This window comes from Indicator indicator, chromosome Z (genome assembly GCF_027791375.1).
Source record: "Indicator indicator isolate 239-I01 chromosome Z, UM_Iind_1.1, whole genome shotgun sequence".
Lineage (NCBI taxonomy): Eukaryota > Metazoa > Chordata > Aves > Piciformes > Indicatoridae > Indicator > Indicator indicator.
The window spans coordinates 6,061,550-6,083,750 of NC_072053.1; the positions used below are offsets into that span (position 1 = coordinate 6,061,550).

Genomic DNA, 22,201 nt, shown 5'->3' on the forward strand with positions numbered 1-22,201 from the left:
CGACAGCTGCCAATCCCGACAGTGTCCCCGCCCATGATATCCTGACAGAGACGCCCTGTTGGCGGGCTTCCGCCCCGACCCGGTCTGCCGGAAGTGTGATGTGGCCGGGAGCGGGTCGTCATGGTAAGCGGGGGACGGCGGGCGGGGGGCGCCTGCTCCTCTCGGGTCACTGTGGGACCGGCATCGCCACTGCCGTGCCGCCCAGCCAGCCACCTCTGTAGTGAGGGCCGCTTCTCGCGCCCCGTGGCGCCTCACAGCCCCTCACATCTTCTCCAGGCCGGGCCTTTGAACTTTTTTAGAGGGCTGAGGCCCTCGCTCCGCCGCGGGGCAGCGAATTCGCGGGAACGGAGCCGCCCCAGTTCCTCCGTAAAGCCTTGCTTAGCAGTTAGCCTAGCAGTAATGCAAGCCGTCCGTGTGCTGTAGTGCCTTCCCCGCCGCTCGGCTTGACAGATTCTGTGTCTGTATCGGCCTAGCGTGAGTTTCGTGTGGGGCAGCAGTGGTTGCTCTGAGCCGCAGTGCCACGTCTGCCAGGATATTATTTCTGTCTCTTCTGATTTAATAGATATCTTGTTTGACATTTTGCTTCTGTAGCAGTAAACAGAGTCCTGGCACGGACCACAGCTCTTTTTTCAGGAATAGCGTCAGGGGCCTCGGTCCGTTTGCTAATGAGAAGTGCGAATGATACATATATAGAGTTGATCTAGAGGTTTACTAACACTACCAGTGATTTTTTTTTGTGTGGTGTTTTTTTCCTCTTTATTGGTCATTCTACATACAGAGAATATAAATTAAGAAATTGTACTGGGATTAGAGTTCAAGCTATGCTGTGAAATAATCTTTCTCAGCTAAAGCGAAGATCTTTGTATGAGCAGTGCAGATACATGATTTTAAAATTTAAAGAAGAAGGAATAATCTAGAGAAGAGGGGTTTCAGTGTTCACCTAAAAGTTTTTATGCAAGTTCCCTTCAGTACGGAATTACTTTAAGATGAACATTTTTCAGGACTTTTCTTAGAATCACAAAGTGCTTTGGCTTAGAAGGGGACCTTTAAAAATCACTTAGTCCACTCCACTCACCATACCCAGGGTCACCTTCCACTGCATGAAGTTGCTCAAAGCCCCATCCAAACGGATCTTGACAGGTTAACCTTTCACCAGTGATGTATGTTTTACAACTTCCACCGAACCTTTTTGTGATTCCCATGTATTTATTAAAAGATTCATATCTCTTGAACTTTCTTATGGTTCAGTTCAAAAGAGTTCTTAGGCTCCAGATCTTGTCACCAGCAGGAAATTTCTGGAAGTTGTTCACCTGAGCATTCTTTAGCAGATCTTTTAGATGAACCTGTTCTAATCTGTGGCTTCAAGCAGCGAACAAAGGGGTTTTGTGGTAAGAGGCACAAGTTATCTGAAAGGATCTAAAACAAACATAGAGAAAACGAGAACTGAATACCTCACCTCTAATCAATGCCTTGAAAAGGCAGGTACTATAGTACAACATTACCTTGCTATTCTTTGTAGTACTTAAAAGGATCTGAGATTGTAAAATTGAGGGGAAAAAAAAAGAAAAGGGAGCAAGAGAACCTCAATGATCAGTGAGACGTTTCCATTGCTCAGTTTAGCCTTGAAATACAACCTTTATGTTTAGCAGAAAGATTATGGAAAATGTGCAAGATCTTGTGAGAATTTTTCTCTCAACTTCTCTGTTTGCTTGTTAGAGGTTACTCTGTTTGCTCCAATGAACTTGAAGTAAAATAGAATCTATGTGAGGGATTTTTCTCGTGGTTTTTACATCAGAGGAGGTGAAAATAAGATTCTTCTGTCTTGCAGTGTTTGAATTCCCACAGGGAAAGTCAATAACCCTCGTGGTACACTAAGAACTTTGAATTCTCCATGATGCTACCTCTGCTGTCACGTCTCTTTAGGAAAAATTTTGTCTTATGGGATTAGCACTTACAAGCTGTAGTTAATGACACCTTTTTTGAGCTCACACTTAACTTTAAGATAGGAAACAGCTGCTGTCTGTGTATCATCAAATGGAAGAGAGTAGACTTACACCTCCAATTTGTTTCTTTCTCCAAAGAAAATGAGCTGCAAATGTGTTAAGCCAATGGCTTCATGAATAACATTTTTTGAAGCATAATTTCTAAAGGACTTTATCCCTTGTAACTTTCCATCCCATTGTCTCCCACACTTCCTTTCTGCATCCTTACTATGCAAGTCAAAACTTGTGCTGGGTGAAGAGTCAACTGCTGCCAAGCAGATATATGTACATATAAGCACAATTTGTATTTATAGGTTTTTCCTATTCACTGCAAGTGGGATAATGAAAAAACAGTCTCTAAACTTGGACCAACTTTGAAAGCATGTAGAAGATGCTCAATGAGTAAGGGTTTACAAGAAACAGAAAGGATGCAGTATAATGACACAGCTATTTATTTAGAGGAGGATATGTATTGTTTACTGACCTTCATAAATCGTTTTGTCAGTTTATCCTGTCAACATTTGGAATTTTGTGTCTGAAAACTCAACAAAACTGTTCCTAGTGGTGTTGAAAAATTTGCCAAGCACATGTGTGGTGGGTGGAAAGAAGAAAGAAGCCTAAAGTAACAATGTTAATGATGAGCATTTCACCTGCTGAAAGGGTGTTCTTCACTTTCCTCTCTAGCAAAAAATGTTCAACTGCAGCCAAGCATCAGTAGCCATACAAAAAACATTCTGGTATATGTTTTTTGTGTCTGTAATTGCAATTTGCTGATGAAGAAAGGAAATAATTGTAGAAAATTTCACAATGATGTCTTCTTTCTCTTTACCCTCTGGTTAGGACTGACCTTGAGCTCCCTGTTACTGCTAAAAATTGATTAGGGAAATTTCCATGAGGACACAGTCTTTGTGGCTGTCTTAGAATGGTGTTTATCAAAGGCAAGAAAATTGCTCATATAACTAGTTGTAAAAACATTCATTAGTAAATATTGATCCAAACCAAGCTCTTAGATATAATCATAGCAGAATCTGGGACAGTGTTCTGCAAAAGAGCTTTCAGGAGTCTCTGTGTACACTGTTTTACATTTGGCTTATTTGAAGTTCTAAGAAGGAATCAATCCTGATTCAGATTTGCTAATAGTTTTTATCATGGCCTAAAGGTAGATAGGATTAAAAACATCTCCTAGTTCATTTTACAGTCTTAAAGTGTCTTTGTATTTTGAATTTATTTTGGAATAATGGTGGACAACTTTTTGCATGTCAGTGTAACAGTGCCATCAGGCACTGCATTTTTTGTAATAAAAAAATAGAATTTCAGGGAGTTACAGCTTCAGTAACATATTTTTCATCTGATAAAGCCTTTCCTACCCAGCTAATCTGATTTTGCTGGTAATGTGAGTATTTTACTATTACGCAAAAGCTGTAATGTAAGAAGATGGTAGGACCTCCTTTGCTACCAGCCATGCAACAACTGACTCCTATCCCATCATTCAATATTTGTTGGTCCCCATGGCAGCTCAGGCCTACCCTTAGCAGCAGGAGTGATCACTGCTAATTGGTGAGAAAGCTACAAGGAGCTGCTCTCCCAGCAGAATAACGAGCTTGTCAGGGAATTGAAAAGGAAAAACAAGGAGACACAGCATGGCTAGGTAGGGACATTTACTCGACTGGTGTTGGTGCTTACTAAATCTTCTATGACCTGTAACTGCCCTTGTAAATAGAAATGCTGCTGTGGAGTGAGCACGTTATGAGTTGCTACTTGAAGTGTTTGCTGTAGGTTCTTCTGGGTCAGTTTACAAGAAGGTGTGAATATATGCCATCAGTATTTTGCTTCTGTGACTACAGAACAGAGGAAGTCGATTTCTTCTGCCGTTTTAAGATGCCTCTCTTGACCTGGTTTGGTAGCAATAGGATTCAATAAGTCTACTTTTACAAATTTCACCACATACGTGGCCAGTCCAGGAATGACACCAGTAGCAAGAAACCCATCACTCTGCTGAGTGCCGAGCAGTTCTTATTAAGCATCTTTGGCATTCTGTGTGCTATTCACAACATCATATTTTTATTCAGTAATAGCAAGAGAATGGGGATCACATTTTTCTGCAGGCCATTTGCAATTATTAGTGGGATGATTAAAGACTGTAAAATTTCCACTCATCATCTAAATTCCTACATTAAACAAAAGGAAGTGATCATAAACTAGTTAATGACATCTTGCTAAAAACATTAGCAAATGTCATATTAAGAATTCAAACCATGCTCCTGAACTCTGCTAAATAAGAGACCTGGAGACGTGCTGTGGGCCTGACCAGTGTCATAGGACATCAGAAACTTAGCAGAGCTTTTCTTATTTGACTAACTATGCTTTTTCCTGATAAAGAAGTATTTTTCATTTTTGAAAGAGATGGTTCTACTATTAATGCACAAAAAAATGTGTAAATGGTATGCATAAAATTGTTTTTGTTTTAATTCTTAGTTAGTTGGAAAGGTAAGTTTCTTTGCAGCCATTAGAACAGAAAGAATATACCAACCCTCTTCTGTGTGCCACAAATAAATGAAAGGGGGGGAAATAGAGCAGAGAAAAAGATCTGCAAAATTGCAAACTAGATAGTCTGCAAAGATGTGGAGGAAAATAAATCTTTTACTGCCACATCTAACGTAAGCCTGTGCTTATTGAACAAATACATGAACCTGTGTGTTATAGTAATCCCGGTAAAAAAGCTTGATGCTGTAACTTTCACTTTATTGTAAGATTTTTTTTTTTATATAAGTACTGTGCCTGCTAGCTGCTGACACCAAAAATTCAATTTTTAGTGTCAAGTGGAGGGGGCCAGGCTGTTTTTGGTGGTTCACAGTGGTAAGACAAGGAACAATGGGTTCAAACTAGAACATAGAAGATTTCACCTCAACATGAGGAGAAACTTCTTTACAGTGAGGGTGACAGAGCACTGGAACAGGCTGCCCAGGGGGGTTGTGGAGTCTCCTTCTCTGGAGACTTTCAAAACCTACCTGGATGAATTCCTGTGTGGACTACCCTAAGTGATCCTGCTCTGGCAGGGGGGTTGGACCTGATGATCTCTTGAGGTCCCTTCCAGCCTCTGATATGCTGTGATACTGTGTGATAATTTTGAAACTGTGGTATTGGGGCAAAGAGGAATTCAAGTGAGCATGGAATTTCACCGTCACCTTGAGCTGACATTTTAGTGTTGGTCTGTGGATTTGAACTGTGTTAAAAAAAATAAAAGTGTTAGCTTTTGTGAGAGAGGACAACTGTTTCCATCTGTTAATTCATTGTCTGATTGTTTAAAGGGATTGATCATGTCTTAAACAGATGTATTAGTCTTCAGCTGACTGAAAAGCATATGTGTTAGTTCCTTTGTGTTGTGCTTGAAATTTAAATAAGATAACAGCTTTGAGAAATGCCTAAAGATTCCCTATTAATCTAATCAACCCCTAGTCAAAATTCCATAAATGCAAAAACAATTATTATAGACCGAACTTTGAATATTTTGGATGAAATTTTGAAAGAGTGTTAAATGATGTACTTGAATTCATTGGAAACTAAGTACTGGGGTGTGTATGCGGTAAAACGCTTTTCATGGTGGAGCAACCAGTAGCTGCTATGTGAGCAGTATTTGGGTACTTACTAAGTACAAACTAGTTTTGTCTAAACACCTCTTGATTACTTCTTTGGTGTAGTTTTTGCCAGTAACCACTTAGAAATAAACGGATTTGCAAAGTGTTGTATTTTTCTTGTTGTAATTAGCATGCCTCTTTTACAAATGCTTATTTTCCATTCATTTTCATCAGATCACATTTGACAGCAGTAGGAAAACATTATTTCAGGATAGGTTGGAAAATAATTGTGTGCATGTTTTAATTACTTTTAGCGATTGCTTCGACATTCAGATTGGGAGTAGTCCTATATGTGTTACTCCCTTTTTTTTTCAGTGTTATACTCCTGAAAATTAGATTTAGACTGGGGAAATAATAATTGAAGTACCTAATGGAAACCTTAGATAATAAGCATTTTCTCTTTCAGCTGTTTAAAGAGCTCTTCATTAAAATTTCGTAGATTGATTCCGCCTTTTTGTGATGGAATTTGAATCTTACATTTCATGCAGGCTTCTGTGTTTTTATCAGCTTTTACTGTACCACAGTTTAACTACAGGGTAAAATCTTGTTCATGGCAGCTAAACGATCAGATATATCATTTGTTTCCTTGGTTCCAGATAACATAATCATCCATCAATTTTATAATATTAAGGAGGAAAAGAGAGTATAAAACTGTTACAGAGAGACTATGTATGTTCTGCAGTATATTACACAAATGCGGTTATCATTTCTTTAGAATATTCCAATCATTTATCTGTGTTTGCCCACATAATGATAATTACAAGAATAACCATGGGACAGAGTTGAACAACTTGCTGGCATGACAATGGCCTCTTTTTATAGCATGCACAGATGAAATCATGGTCATGCTGCAATCAGAGATAAGAGTGAGCATTTTGTAAATGCTCTAAGTCTAAGGAAGATTGAGCTTTGGTTTCAGTGTCACATGTCAAGATAAACTGGGAGAGTTTTTGTTTTAGTTTTTCTACCAACCCAGGGGGACAAAAGTATGAAGTTTATGTTCTCTTTCGTGGTTTTTTTTCCACTAGAACCATGGTATCAGCTGGTTTATTTTAAATGAAAGTATATGAGGCAAGAGGAAATTCAGCAGGTCATTCCATGATGTGTACAGTTGCATCAAAGCTTATGGTTTGTTTTATTGTAATGCTATCCTCAAGTAGATAATTCTGTGGTGCTTGCTACAAAGACATGGAACAAAACTATCTAAATCAGAGAATTCAGAGGTGATGGAGCAAATGAAGAGATGTAGATCAAGTTCAGAGTTAGACCTCTTGAGCATGAGGGTGGTGGAACACTAGAGCAGATTGCTCAGGGAGGTGGTTGAGGCCCCATTCTTGGAGATATTCTAGGTCAGGCTCAACAGGGCTCTAGTTAATCTAGTTGAGGATGTTTCTGTTTACTGCAGGGAGTTTGGGACTAGATGAACTTTGGAGGTCTTTTCCAACCCAAGCTATTCTATGATGCTGCATCTGCTGAGGCTGAACACACATTGACCAGTGACCAGTGATTGCTGAAAATGTAGGAGTCATCTGAATAAGCCCTTCCTTTCAGCACATTCAGTTCAATACTCTTATAAAGTTCAAGAGTTGTTGATAACCATAACCCTGAGCTGCCTTTGTTTTTCCTCTTCTTATCACCAAGAGTAGTAAATTCAATGCTGACTAAATGGCAGGAGTGACAACACTGTCTATAATCAGATTGGCAGGGGCTTTGCCAATGTTATGGTCCATCAGAATTCCCATTTTCAGCCACAGGATAATTTTCACTCTAAATCAATGCTTACTGGAGTATGTTAAAGTCTAGTACATTCTTTGCGTATTAAAACTTTTATTACCACATACTGTTCCAGAGATTTCTTTTTACTCCTTCCATAAGCTCTTCCTTCCCTCTGTCCTCACTCCAGAAAAAGGAGCTGCCACACCATCTCCTGCTCCTGTGTTGTACTCACAGATGGCATCTTCCAGAGGCAATTGGAGACTTCCTTCCCTAATAACTCTCTGTTTTGCCCCAACATCCCCTGTGCTGACAGCCACACTGCTCAGATGCAGACCCTGATGGATTCAAATGTCTGTAGCTGTAATGTTTGTCTTTCAACGATCGTGTGTTCACATGAGGTTTTCTAATATGTGCCATCACTGCTAATCTGAACACAAGAAAACTTTCAAGAGTATTCCTTCTTTATTTCTATGGTGTATTATATAGAATTATTTTTACTAAGCTAGGGTATGGTCATGGAAATAATATTGACGGATTTTTTTTTAAGGCCTACTTTTGGGAAGGATTTAAAAGAGCCTTTGGGCATGTACCACTCAAAGCTAAATTTGATGGTCTTACATTTCTAAAGGCTTATGAAAAGCTTGCTGTTGCATGTTCTGCTGAACAGAATACCTCATTAGTGCTGCAGGTGATGGGATAGTGCTCCACAACAACACGGAGATGGCATACAGGAGAGGACAGGGGGAAAAAATGTGTAATTATTTAAGTAATAAAGAATGTAACTACTGAGATGTTTCTACAATGTCAGAAGTGTGCCAAATGCAGACATAGAAAATTTCAGTGTATGTAATTAAAATCATAGTTTACACTGTCTAAAACAAGAATAAAATGCTAGTGCTGATTCTTTTTTGCGTTTATAATCCGAGTCTTGTGAAATTAGTTGTCTTTTCACCAGTCTAAAAACATCAGTTTCTCTATGAGCTGAAAATTCTTTATACTGGGAATGAGACTCACAGGATCTACATTAAGCTAGTAAACATGTTTGAAAATTTTTAGTTAATTGCTTTTGGATCAGAAGATCCTGGTTTAACCAAGTGAACTGCAGTCTACCTAGATTACAACATTTTCCAAATAGTTTGGTATGTGAATGCAGTATTTTTTTATAAGGATTCCAAGCAATGTATGACTCCTGTAGCAGTTTTTAATTACATGAATTCCAGCAGCTGGATGTAAGTTGCCTGTTTCTGTAAATTCAGCTGAGCCACAGGAATTACTTCAGATAGGAAATTTGAAGCCATCTATTTCAGAAATATTTTTTCATTTCCAGTTTAAAATTGTAAACAAAATTTTTAGTATGTGTGCCTGTCCTTTCAAGGTGAATATCTATATAAATGTGTCAGATATATTTCAGTGTAGTGGCATCTGGAGTTGCAGTGATGCCCTGCACTGCATATCTGAAGAAACACATGGAGAGCCCAGCAAAGAGCAATTATATGTGTCCTATATTGATTGACTAATAACACATTTCATGAGTATACATTTACTGAAGAGGAAGCAAGTGTGCCCTTCTGCCATTTTTGTGTGTTGAAGTACCCAGTACCACCAGCCTCCTTGGAAAGCAGCTGCAGAAGAAAGCCTGCAGGAATTCATGGGAACCGAGTTCTGGCAGGCACTGTGCTGTGAGATGTTGAGTGCAGCTGTCTTTCCCAGAGGACCGATCAAATTAATCAGTTGATAGGGAGTATCTGGCTTTGCTGAGAGGCAGCCACTCCTGGATCCGGCCTCGTCGCGTTCCTAGACCTACAGGAGCCAGGAGACACTGCCTCTCCTAGGTTGGAAGAGTTGCCTCTCAGGGGGAATTGAGATTTCCCTGATTTCTGAAACGGGCAACAGCTTGCGCCTTTTACAAAGGCAAGAGTCCTCTGATAATGATGGGTGACTTTTTGTCCTTTTTGCATAATCAGTCCATTATTTACAATGCAGTAGAACAGATGACTTAACTAGCTAAGCTAAAATACTGGAATGACAATGGTTTGAGTTGCAAAAGACCTTTAAAGTTCATCTGGTCCAACCTGCTTGTAATGAGCAGGGACATCACCTAGATCAGGTTGCCGAGAGCCCTGTCCAACTTGATTTTGAATGCTTTCAGATATGGGCCTTCTACCACCTCTCTGGACAGCCTGTGCTAGTGTTTCATCATCCTCACAGTAAAAAAACATGTTCCTTCTATCTAAGTTTGACCTCCTCTCTTTTAGTTTAAAACCAACTCCCCTTGTTCTATCACAACAGGACTGATGAAAAGCCTGTCCTCTTTGTTATAGGCCCCTGTTACATACTGGCAGGCCACAATAAATTCTCATGGAAACTTTCTCTTATCCAGGCTGAAGAACCCCTAACTAAACCATGTTTTACCAGATGCTGTGGCTCAGGAGAAAAGGATGTAGCCACACCTTGATGGCCTGAGAGCTCTCTTTGGGTGCTGGATCACTACTCCCACTTGTGTAACATCCCTTCTCCACATTCTCTATCACCACAGAAGCCTTCCCACACATCAACTATGCATAGTTGCATTTTTTCTTTACCTTTCTCTACTGTCTACCTTCTCTCTCCATCCTAATAACCCATTTTCACCTTGTCCCCTCTTTTGTTTCTTAACCTGTAGTTGTAGAAAGGGCATGAGAAATGAGGGAAGGCTTGGGCCTTTTTCTTCAGCAGAGGGATACCTGATTCAAAGAGGGTTCCTGCTTTGGGCAGAAGTAAAGAGAACAGTGGCATGTCCACCACAGCTGCTAGTGCTGCCTTTGAAAGCATGCCCTTGAGGATGCTAAAGTCTCATACAGGCTGCAGAGGCAGAGTTGTTCCATTGCTCCTTGACCCCTCTGTGCTGTTCCTTAATGGATAGCTCCTCATCCACAGGTGGCCTGTTGGATCTTGTTGTCTTAGAGGTATAAATTACCTTGTGTAGCTAGCCCTGTCTAATGCATGTATTTGAGTTAGTAGTTGTATGCATGTTCTGGTATTACTTCATCTGATTCATGGAAACTTTTACATAAGGTTAGTTTTTTGGGTTTTTTTAGAAGGTTTTACAAAGATTAGATCTTTGTATCTGGAGGATCATGGATGTTCAAATTACTTCTACTAGAGCTTCTCACTTCTATTTGCTGTTAATGCAATACCAAACTAAAATATCACGATTTTTCTCTCTTGATAAGATTCTTCTTAACTAGTTACAGAAATTTAATTATCAGAGCTTCAAAACATTAGAATTTTGTGACCTAGAAGGGAAGTACACTTTGACCAACAGGCTGTGGAAATGAGTGCTCTGATGTGCTGCTCTAAATCCCACTGAGTTTTATTTGAAGAAGAAAACTTCAGTGTAATATCCCTTCATAAGTTCTGAACACTTCATTAAATACAACTACTAGTCTTTCTTGGTTGAGCAGTATGAAAAGAATATGAGATATTTAGACACAAATTCACCAGAATTTCAGAATGATGGTTGAATTTATTGTATTTGCCTTCATTATTTTTTTTTTAGTTCAGACTAAATAGGATTTGCAAATGAGGGTGGCTGAGCGAAAACATAAGCAGACTGTTTGAAGTAAGCAATTGCCTAGTGTACTACCTGGTGCTGGTAAGTTGACCAAAATGCTAAGTGAAAAAAAAAGAAATTAAACTATAAAACTGCAGCTTAATGCTTCATGCAACTAGACTATTTTCACATTGCAAGAACATTGGAACAAATTATTAGAAGCTGCAAAGCACAGCGACTAGTAGGCTAAAATTTCCAGTGAAGCTATCGGGGAAAAAAAAATCTAAGATGTTGCTAGTGCATCACTTTTTGGAATGGTGATGTGGCACTTGCTGGAAGCCATCATCAGCCATCTTTCAGACATATTTTTGTACTTGGGTTATGTAGTTACAGCAGTCCTTGCATGAGTACTGTCTCTCCCCCCATAATGTTTATACTTCTGGAAAACATTATGTTCATGTAAGCAATGATAGTTGCTTGAAAGTTAATGATTAAAGAACACATTGGCCAGACAAGACTCGGACTCTAGTGAAAAAAAGAAGTTTGTGAGATGCACTTACTGCATGTTACTGATGTTCTAGTAGTTTCTCAAAAACTGTTTCATTTTACTGCCAGTAGGCAATTAGTTTTATGGTCAAGCAACAGAGCTTTTCTTCTTCATCCTAAGGCAATTCCTCCATTTGTCCAGCATTTTCCATATAATTAGCACTTCTAAAACTGTGTTTTCAATAAAGAAGGTTTAAACTTAAAAGGTAGTTTGACAACAGAACTTTATAAGTTCAGGTAGTCTTAATTGTGCATATTTTTATGAATCTCTCAAATTTTGGATGTAATCTTCATATAGCAATATATTAACAATTCTCCAAATTTCTTGTTATTCTCTGTCTTGGCTGCCACTGGTTTATTTGTCAAATACTCTTCACCTCCAGCTTCACCACCACCATATTCTGTTGATGCAAACGGCAGTTACACATATTCTTGGCCAAGAGGAAATATCTGTTTTCTCTAACTCTTAGCCTGCTGCTAATAGGTTTCCACAAACTGGCTTTGGGACAGGTGCTGGGGAGCAAAACTGTAAGGTTGCCATTTTGCCTGATGTTTCTTTATTCTTCTATACTGCAGGTTTCATTTTTGTTTTTAATGGGTATTGTATGGGGGCATCACCTGTTTTCTCCAATTTATGCAGTAAGAGAAGTTTTGTGCTGCAAAAATATAATAATTATTTTCTCTTTTTCTTCTGTAGTCTGCCATCTTCAACTTTCAGAGTCTGCTGACTGTAATCTTGCTGCTCATATGTACATGTGCCTATATCAGATCCTTGGCTCCCAGCTTACTGGACAAAAATAAAACTGGGTATGTTGTCTGATCATTTTAAACATGCTCAAGGTGTTTGGTTTTAGCCACAGTGTTTTAGCATCTTCTAATAGTCTGTGATGATACAAATCCTACTTTGAAGTTCTGTGAAGATAAAAGTCCTAATTTTGTATCTTACAATAGAATGCAATAAGGTATTTACAAGCAGTGGCAATTTTATAGTAAGAATTGGTTAATTAACAAAGCCAGATAATATTGCTTTATTTGTTGTTTTCTGGGTTTGCAAATTTCTTGTTAGATGCTTATTAAAGATAGAGAAACGCGTGACAGAAAATATTTTCCTATGTGCAGCACTTGCTACAAGAATTTATTTTTGATTCTTAGGATAGGTTAGAAAACATTAACAGCAGTTGTTGACTTACAGTTTGTTTTCAAGACAGGTGTTACGGAGATACAAGTTAGAAACAGCTTTAGCAATGGTCTGTAACTAAAAGTGCTAAAAATATTTTTTTTTAATATATAACACTGTCCGTAATGTATGATACCTTTAAGTCAACGTTTTGTGTTCTCTTAGATGAAGGAATTTGTAGAAGAATTTTTGAAATCTTCTACAAAACCTTTGGTGACTAATCTTTTACTTCTGTTCCTAAATCACATGCTTCTAGGTAACCAGTGTTTCTCTCCTTTGTGTTCTTTTTTCTCCTGGAGTGTGCTTAATGTTCCAGAGCCAGTACTGCTGCAAAACAGTTCTCCTCTAGTTTGCTCAACAGCACACTTTTGGAGATAGTGGGGAATAGAGACAGCCATAGAGCCAAATCTGGGCTTCACTGATGCTCTTAATAACTATTCACCTTTTGGCTTACAAAGAATATGACTTGGTGTTTGGTACAATGAGTGATATGCAGAACTGTGAATTTAATGATGTGATTTTAAAGTAATGATTGGGCACTTTTGACCTAGAAACCACTGAGGCCATCCATAGTATTTCAGTAATACTGTCACCAAAGATTAATACAAAGAAGGTAGTGTTTTTAGGAGGTACTTCTAGCTGATGATGTTCTAGCTGGAAAACACAGTAAGCTTTTGGATGCTGGGTGTTTGATGTGTCCACTTTTTCCATTAGATTATTTGCTGTTAAATAAATTGTTTTTTTCCCTGAAATATCTTCTGTCACTTCTGGTTTTACTTTTCAGAAAAGGTGTCAAGTTCTAAGTAGACTCTTGTCACCATGACAAGATCCTGAGTATGTCTTCTAAGTGTCTTCTGAAAACTCTTGTTATAATTAACCTGTGGAATCGCTATTTTATCACTCAAGTATTCTTTTAGCTGTGTGAGATGCCCAGGGCACACCAGCTTTTTTCTGTTTGGAGTTCTAATATGAAAATACTTGAGTCCTTTCATTTGAGGCTGTGAGGTCGCCACTGACACAAGAGAATTCTTTTGATAAAAGATGGAAAGAAAGGGTGACTTCATGAAAGACTTGGAGAGGCAATGGGAATTTGGGTGCCTGCTAGTAGAAGATAACAATAGTCAATGAGGTATACACAGTAAGAAGCAAGAATATTTATTTTACTGATTAAAATTTTAGTGCTGTTCTTGGCAAGGAGTATTTCCTTTAATCTGAAGCTACTCTGTTTATTCTTGAGGCAAATCTGTCTGGAGTACAATAGAACTCTCTTCATAAAATGTTTTCAAAGGGTGCTGACACAGTGGAGGAGTCGAGTGTTTGATCTGTTGGTCCGTATTTATATAGATGTTGGACATACTATTTTGTTTTTGTTTTATATATATATATGCAGACTGCTTTGTACTGTAGAATAAAATGTTGGCCTGGAAGCAATGAAATTTGTTTCCTGAATGGTAGATGTTTACTTGGAGCTCATACGCTGTTAAACCCCTGCCCCTCTTCACTAACATATTCCATGCTCAAATGGAAATGTCTAGACAAACTGGATAAAATAAATTCTAGTGATACTTCATTTTACTGCAGAGACGATCTTAGCTCATTATTCCTGCTCCAATTTAATAGCATAAAAAAGTAGCAATAAAACATTTAAGTGACAGAAAGGCAAAATGTTGATAGTTATTCACTGTGTATCTGACTGAGGGGTAACTGTAAAGAGGTGAAAATTTAAGTCTGCTGATAGTAAGTAAAGAAACATGTTTCTGTTGGTTGAGAAACTGTGTTACAAAGTGATGTCACCCATTTTTATAACACTGTGTTTCATCCTGTTGACTTCTGCAAAAATGTGTTTTCCTACTAACAGAATTTTAAACCTTCATTGTCCCTGACACATCTTGAGTGTTTCCATCTGCTTTGTCCTGAGCAATAGGGTTTAAGGTTGGGAAAGCAAGCAAAGATTTACTGTTTCATGTTAACCAGAGGAGAATGGGCACCACAACATCATTCCCTCCTCCCTGCTGACTGGAAAGATGTGTTCAATTGCCTGCAGCAGAGGTTTCCTTTGCATCGCAGTGGAGTATCTCCCACACTCCCTCCTGCAGTGGCGGTGGAGCTGTCCTGGTAAACACATGGCAGCTGCATTTTGCCACTCTGACAGGCAAAGTCTAAAGCCCCAGTAGCTGGGGTTTCATTTCTTTAGATTTTTTTGTTCTCCAGGTAACCAACACCACTTTTCATAGTCGATGCCTTCAACATTGGAAGTTAGGAATACGCAGCAGCTCCTGCACATGACTTATGGCTGCTAGAAAACAGCAGGAACGCAAGCCATACTGACACATTTCAGCTGTATCTAAACAAGGATGAAGGTGAGAATAAGGAACAGTGCAATTACTTTGAGTAGTTGCTTTAGGAGCCATTGTTTTGGAGCAGATTCATTCAAGGCAGCATCATTGCTGTAATAATCAAACAGATTTTGACTTGAAGAGGTGCATGTTGTAGGCCTGAGATGAACAGTAATGGAAAAAATCAAGACAGCGGAAGGCCTGCAGAAGAATTTCTTCCAAAACGAGCTGTCCAGTTCATCCAGAGGCTGTGATTATAGCTGTTCAGAAGGTCTAGGTTTCAATTTGCTTTTGCTTAGCCCCCAAACTATGTGGGCAAACAGATGTACTGACCTGTTCCAAGAGCAGCCCAAGCCTCTTAAAAAGATTGTGTTTGTCATTTGTTGGAAGGCTTGTCAATTCTCATGTCAGTGGTGACTTTACGCTCATAAATTGTTAACTGCAATAAGGATAGCTGATGAAACTCATATTCTAACAGTTTTGTACCTCCCATATCAGAAAGGCAAGTCATATTTGTATTTTCACCAAGGAGGGAGTTTTCTAGAGCTAGGAACAATGTACAGTGCTTCAGTTATAACCTGTTACACACAGTCAAAAAAATCCTGAAAAGGCAAATGAAGTTGCTAAGATTGTGAGGCAAATTCAGCAGATTTCTAGGCTCCTGGAAGGAGTTAATACTCTCTTTCCCACTTAGGATTCTTCAAATATGCATATGAAAAGCAAAAAAATATTTTATTTCTTTGAGTTCTCAGGGAAGTTTTTGAGAGATGGCAACACGAAGTTTTTGTCTTGACTTTGCTGCGTGCAACCTGTGAATCTTAATTTTATAGAAAGTGACAACAGTTTCAAGAATCTTAACTGTCATCTACACAGTAGCATGGGGCTGCATCTTTTGCTGTATAAGATTTACACATTAACACTTTTTTTTTTTTAACCTGCATTTTCAAAAAGTGCATAGATATCTTCAGATTACTGTATGACCACTTTGCCAGGACTTGTGGAGCTATATAAAAGCAGTGAAAAAAACCAGCTTTGACTATATAGAAATACTTTTGGCTTGAGGTAAAACAAACTAAAACACAAATGAAAAAGTATATTTTCCAAAAATGAAAATGCTGGAATGCTATTCACAATAAAATGGTCAGCAAGAGATGCATTTCATCTGACTTTGAAAACCTCAGTCACTTGTGCCTGTTGGAGGACTTGTCACCTGCCCAACACTCAGATCTTTGTTTCAGAAATAAAAGGGAGTCTGCTAAATGGAGAGAGGGAGGGATGATGAAGGTTGTAAAAGACACCATAAAATATGAAGGAGTGCAGAAATTATTTTTTTTAAGTGAATGATATTTTGACTCTGGAAGTATGCAGGAGCAAGTATCCCAAAATTATGTATCTGCATTTGAGCAGGAAAAAAATAGGCAACTGCCAGAGCCCAAGAAAGGAGGAAGACAGATAATCAAACCATTGTGGGTATGGCTTCAGAGCACTGTTGGAAAGTACTTGGAGAGTTGCCATCACAGCAGGTAGTAGGTAGAACCTCACAAATAATGTAGGCTGAAGTTACTGTTGATAAACGTACCAGGGGACGGGGGAAAAATAATTAGGTTTCTTTTTAGTCAATAAAATCTGTATTATTTATTTTTAAATAGACAATATAGATGAATCCAGATGTTTTTACTGCATTGAAACCAGTCATCCATTCTATCGAGGAAACCTTCCTGTACACAAGCTTTTAATACCATTTTGACCAATATTTGAAAGGCTGAAAGCTGGCTTCTAATTCAGGATGCTTCAGTATTCTTCCTCCTCAGATTCTGAAGCAGTTCCTGCTGTTGTTACTGTTGAGCAGTCAGTTGGAGATTGTGTTACACAGAGAAGTTAAAAATTTGTGGCGTACATGCTTATACATGCCTTTCAGTATGCTCTGAAAAGTTAATTCCTGCTTTTTTCCTTTGTTACTTCACCTATGAGAATGAAAGTGCTGAGCAAGCAGCATTAGAGAGACATGAGTGAGGTAAACCTTGTTAAAAGAATAAAAACAGACATGAAGAATTGTTTTGTTATTTATTTCAACACAAATAGGCTATACCACATAACACCTATAAACATGCTAGATAAAACATTATTATCTACTATTGCTAGGAGAAATGCAAAAAAGAAACTACAAAGCATTAGGTTTAAAGTAGATTTACCATCTTTCATACCTGCAGGAAAACTTGCTGCAAAATCTTAACATAAAAAGTTTCCCATATACAATGGCATGGAGACCTGTGGGCATTTCCTACTGCAGTGTTCTTCTTCACTTATTTTTCTTCACATAATTTTCTGTCTGGGATACTTTAATGTAGAATTCTGATGAAATCTTTAGATTTGGAGCACAGCCTGAGTAAAGGCATCTTTATTTTTCTTGCTAGACTTAGAAAGGACTTTGACACTTGTTTAGTTTGTAGCTTGTTCCTTTCTGGTGTTTCCTGAAGTCAAAAAGAGTGCCATGTTCATAATGTACAGTTGTTTGACATAGAAGAAAGAAAATCATCTGACTTATTTTATTAAACAAAGGCCCTAATTAACTTATTCTGTCTTTACAGACTACTGGGAATATTCTGGAAATGCGCCAGGATTGGTAATTTTTTTTCTTTAAAATCTTTAAACCAGTGCTTTTTCTTGAGTGTGCATTATTTATTAGGACAATGTTTCCATGTGGCAGTGAAACCCATACTCATACCTCATCTTAAAAATGCAGGATTTTCTTCTGTGCAATATCCTTAGCATCATGGAAAAACCTGCATTTTCTAGTGTCAATTCATCAAAGTGGTGTTACATTTGCAGAAGTCTTCTGCACTTCTTACTACATGAAGTAACCAAGGGTATACTTCTTACTAACATAGTAGGAAGTCAATGTTTCCATATAAACTGCTGTCTATTTGAAATTCTAATGGACTCTACTGGCAGAAAGGCAGATGTTTACCTTAATAGTAATAAAAAGAACCATGGAATTCATAATGCAGTACAGTTCTGTTTAAATTACAAATGTCTTTTCTCTCTTTAGTTAGCTTCTGTGAACTTTGGAAATATGCAAAGCTGTTGGTGTCAAATTGAATCTCTATGCAGGCTGATCAGCTCTGTCTAATTTTAGTCATTTTCCCAAGCATTGATATTTTTATTTATTTTAATCCCTACTCTGAAATCATTTTGAGAAGGAAATGGGAATAAACAACAGAAGTTCAGTCTTAGCTTTAAGTTATATCCAAGATTTTGAAAACAATTACAAGTCGTCATCAAAATGGTATTCTTCAACTTTCATTGTTAATGCAGAGAAGGAGCACTGAACTTGTAATTCTAGATCTTCCTACTTATTATTGAACCTAAAAGAAGAATGTATGGTTCCCTTTTCTGCTTTCTCAGGCTTTGAAAGGGACATGACAGACCTTTTTTAGTATGTCAAAAATCATTGACACAAAAAAACACGGTTTTGTGAAGACCTGTTAAAATGATTTGAGACATTGTCCTATTTAGATAATAGCAGACCCAATTTTAGTATTATAATTGAAAGATACTGGCAAGGTGGCAGCTGTCAGAAATGAATTTTGTGCTAGAACAGCAAAATCAAATGTAAAAATTCATCTGCATTAAAGTTTGTTTAATGCTGAAGAGAACACTTTTCCTTACCGTCATCTTCTTTATAGTCAGTTAAGCACAAGCTTCTTTTTTTCTGTTAGCCATGCACAGCAAACATTTGAAAAAAAAAAATTTAAAAGAGTACACAGAGTTTTTATGAGGTCCCTGTCAACTTAATAAAGCTAAGAACTGCGGTTCGTATGAAATACAGTCTTGTTTTCCCTTTGTGTAGTAGCATTAACATGTTTACATCTGCTGCATCCAAGGTAATTCATGCACTCTTGTGCCCCATACTGAACTCTTCACTTTTTTCATATAAAACACTAATTTCTTTTCAACTTAGATCTAGAGTGATCCGTTGTGACTTTCTCTGAGACTAACAGATGAGAAGGTATCATCTTAATGTTCCTTACATAACAGTAACATATCCGTAGTATGGGCTTTGAAAATGATTCCCATCATTTAATTTGGATTAATCACAAAGACATATAGAAAGTGTAGCCTTTTAAAAATGAAAATGCCTACTGGCTTCCTTGACATTTAACTTGCCCACTATGTTTAAACAACCTTTTCACATGTGCATAAGATTTTAATAACTGGCAAGTGGTTACATATTTACAAAGTTGTGCAGAATTATGTTTAATCCTGCCACATGGTGATTTCTCTTTTAAGAAAATTAAGAGCAGGAAAGTATATCCCATATGAAAATTGTAATACTCTAAACTGTAGGAGGTGGACTTCCTCAAAAATTTATTTCAAACAGATGTGAAACTGCAGACATTAATTCATTCAGTTATTTGAAGTTTAATTAAATATATGCCAGATCATGACAGCATCTTGTAATGCCTCTGTGACAGGCACACCTGCTTATGGGAGGTGTCACATAAGTATTTTATTTTTCTTTTGGTGTGGAATGTTTGTTCCTTCTGTATTTGAAGGTCCTTCTGGTAAAAGAGACTTTTTTACTTCATGAAGAATGTGCCTTAATGCTAGGCTTGGGAGCCTTGGCAGGTTTTATTCTTTAATATTTCTCTGAAAACTGCATCTCAGAAAACCTGGGTTGTAGTAATAGAAAAGACCTCACACGGCAAAAGGAAATTTAACTTCTTTGCCTGACATGAGCAGCTCCAGCTCTGTTTATATACTTCTGAATGCATAAACCCAGGAATCTTCTCACACTTTAAAGAGTCTTTGCTATGTTAACACTTCCTGACAGTTCCATAGTCTGGAAGTACTGTCCAGTACTCTGCTTTCCAGCAACAAGTCACTGGGTTTATGAAGAGTAATTAATATTTCTCTCACTCTGTTACAGTTCCCTACCTAAGATTCTTTCTTTTTTTTTTTTCATAGTTTATTTGGTAAACAAGAGACTTGCGTAACATTTTGTTCTGGGACTAGATATTTCTCAATCGCCTTTGCCACCAAGTACAAGGCTGTTAATGGAGTAAACCTAACTTTCATTCATGATCTGCCCTGGGAGATGGTAACACCAATTTGGAAGAGTCAGAAATCTAATCTGTTGACCATTTTTATCACTAGCTTGAAAATCTGTGGACCAGACCCTCTCCACATGCTATAACAATGCTATGTCTTCTGAGCAAAGAAGACAGACAGTCATCTGGCCACGTCTGGGCTGCTGTTTGCTCCCGAGCCAGCTAGCTGGCTCCTCCATGATAGCACACACATGGATGTGTGCTGCATGTCACAGCAGTCTTGGCCAGGCAGCACTGAGGTAAATGTCTTCTCAGCTGACATGCAGTGGCTTCTGAGCAGCAACAGCCTGAGCCAGAACTGGGAGTGGAGCCAGTAAAAGGTTTGGTGTCTTGATCAGTTTTTCAGTGCCTGTCTCCTGCCTCTCTTTGGCACTAAGAAATACCAGCAAGATAGTTTTTTGTTTGTTTGTTTAATGTTTTTCTAAACAAACTGCTTCTCTGAAAAAACAGTGTATAGTAAGGCAAAAGTCTTTGCATTGACCTTTGCTTAAAGCAAACAGCTCCAACTCTCTCTTTATGTAGCAGTATATCCTATCCTGCACCTTAATTTTCCACTCCAATGCATATTCTTCCTCAGTAGACTTCTGTAGTTGTAATAACAATTCTCCAGCTAAGAAATGCTGAATATTAATTTGTATGTGCAGTGGGATAATGACCACGTTAGGCTAGGAGCAGCCTAGATCAGTTTAGTCGTGCCTGAATTTTCATTTAGTTTGGGATTTTTCCTTTCTCTCAGGTGAACGGAAGAGCCCCTACGTGGCTGTGTGCTGTGTCGTGATGGCCTTCAGCATCCTTTTTGTCCAGTAGCTGTTGGAGAGTGTCCCCTATGCCCTACTACCAAACCGCAAAGCACGGAAGAACTTCTGACAGGAAGTGTCATCAAGTCTTCCCTCATGTTGGACAGCCCATCTAATGGACAAGCCCCTGCTCCTGCAAATGGACCATCATGTACAGTTTTAGTGATCATAATGTAGCTAGCTCCTGACGACACGTCCTTATTAATGTCAAGTCAGTACTGACACTCCCGATGCAACTCTGGAAAGAGTGTCTGTTGTATGTCTGAGTTTCAGGGGAGCTTTTCTCAGACCACACATTTTAAATAGCTTTTCAATCTTTTGATAGGCCTATTTAATGAAATGTAAAAATTATAAGTCTAGCAATAAGACCACTCTTGCAAGAACAAAGAACAATGTGATTCTAGGATATATTTAAAAAAGTATTTTCAGTTCTTATTGTTTGAACAATTCCTGTCATTTTGTGATAGCATACTAGAAATACAACCTCGGGCCTAAGTTACATTCAGCTTTCGTTTTCTAAACTTGCAGGTCCTCACATAATCTATCAATATATTTTTTGTTAGGATATTAATATGGTAGGGACCATAATTTCAGTGATGTATGAGTAGCTGCTGAGAAGGCACAGATGTGGGATGTGAGAACGTGGACTGCTCTGTGTTAAATATCATGTGTATTTGCTTTTAGAGATGTAGGTCTCAGGTAAATCATTCCCCAGCTTTTTAACTGTTGCTTTTAATACAAGGGTGTTATATCAACTGGATCAAAGTTAGCTTCTTAGGAGAGTGCAGATAAGGAAGTTGCATGTTTCAATATTCTAAAGCCAACTAAATGATAGTAGATTCGCTATTCTGAAAGATTAGGTTACCTTTAGTAATACTTACCATTAGGATTAATTTTGTGATTTTACAAACTTTCAGTAATCTAGTATCTTATTTTCGTAGTGCCCAACATGCACAGGCATAGTACCCAACCAGACATCTATATGACTTCATCTTGCATTTGGGAGAGTTGTCTGTCAGCAGTATTTTGCTCAGTAGGTGTGTGAACAGAATGGGAGAAGCTGGCAATAAACACCCTGAAAGTTTATGCATATGTTGTCATTCTTGTTTGAAAAACCTGTGTTATAGATCCAGATTACTGATTATTGCTTACTAGCTTTCTATTGTGTGACATATACCCTCATATCTAAATCACCATCAGAAGTAACTCCTCTCAAACTCTTTTCCTATCTGGAGCCAGGAAAAACAGCTATCTCCAACAGATGCCACATAAGTGCCCTGGCTGTAAACAGGGCAGGCTCACAGGATGCAGAACTGGATGATGATGACCATGCTGTACACACCTAACAGCTGTAGACTGTGCAGAAGGT

General features: G+C 38.3%; 1 protein-coding gene across 1 annotated transcript; it reads left to right on the forward strand.

Moving 5' to 3' along the window:
* The first annotated feature begins 87 nt into the window (after nucleotides 1-87).
* On the forward strand, nucleotides 88-21,903 carry TMEM167A (transmembrane protein 167A). Its single transcript, XM_054397876.1, has 4 exons — nucleotides 88-123; nucleotides 12,109-12,218; nucleotides 17,513-17,547; nucleotides 20,772-21,903. The coding sequence occupies exons 1-4, from the start codon at nucleotides 121-123 to the stop codon at nucleotides 20,840-20,842; spliced, it is 219 nt and encodes a 72-aa protein (XP_054253851.1). The 5' UTR covers nucleotides 88-120; the 3' UTR covers nucleotides 20,843-21,903.
* Nucleotides 21,904-22,201: the final 298 nt, after the last annotated feature.

Excerpts from the sequence above, each read along its gene's own strand:
- TMEM167A (XM_054397876.1), top strand. Across the intron at positions 12,219-17,512 it reads CTGGACAAAAATAAAACTGG|ACTACTGGGAATATTCTGGA; the intron begins GTATGTTGTCTG and ends CTGTCTTTACAG. Across the intron at positions 17,548-20,771 it reads CTGGAAATGCGCCAGGATTG|GTGAACGGAAGAGCCCCTAC; the intron begins GTAATTTTTTTT and ends CCTTTCTCTCAG.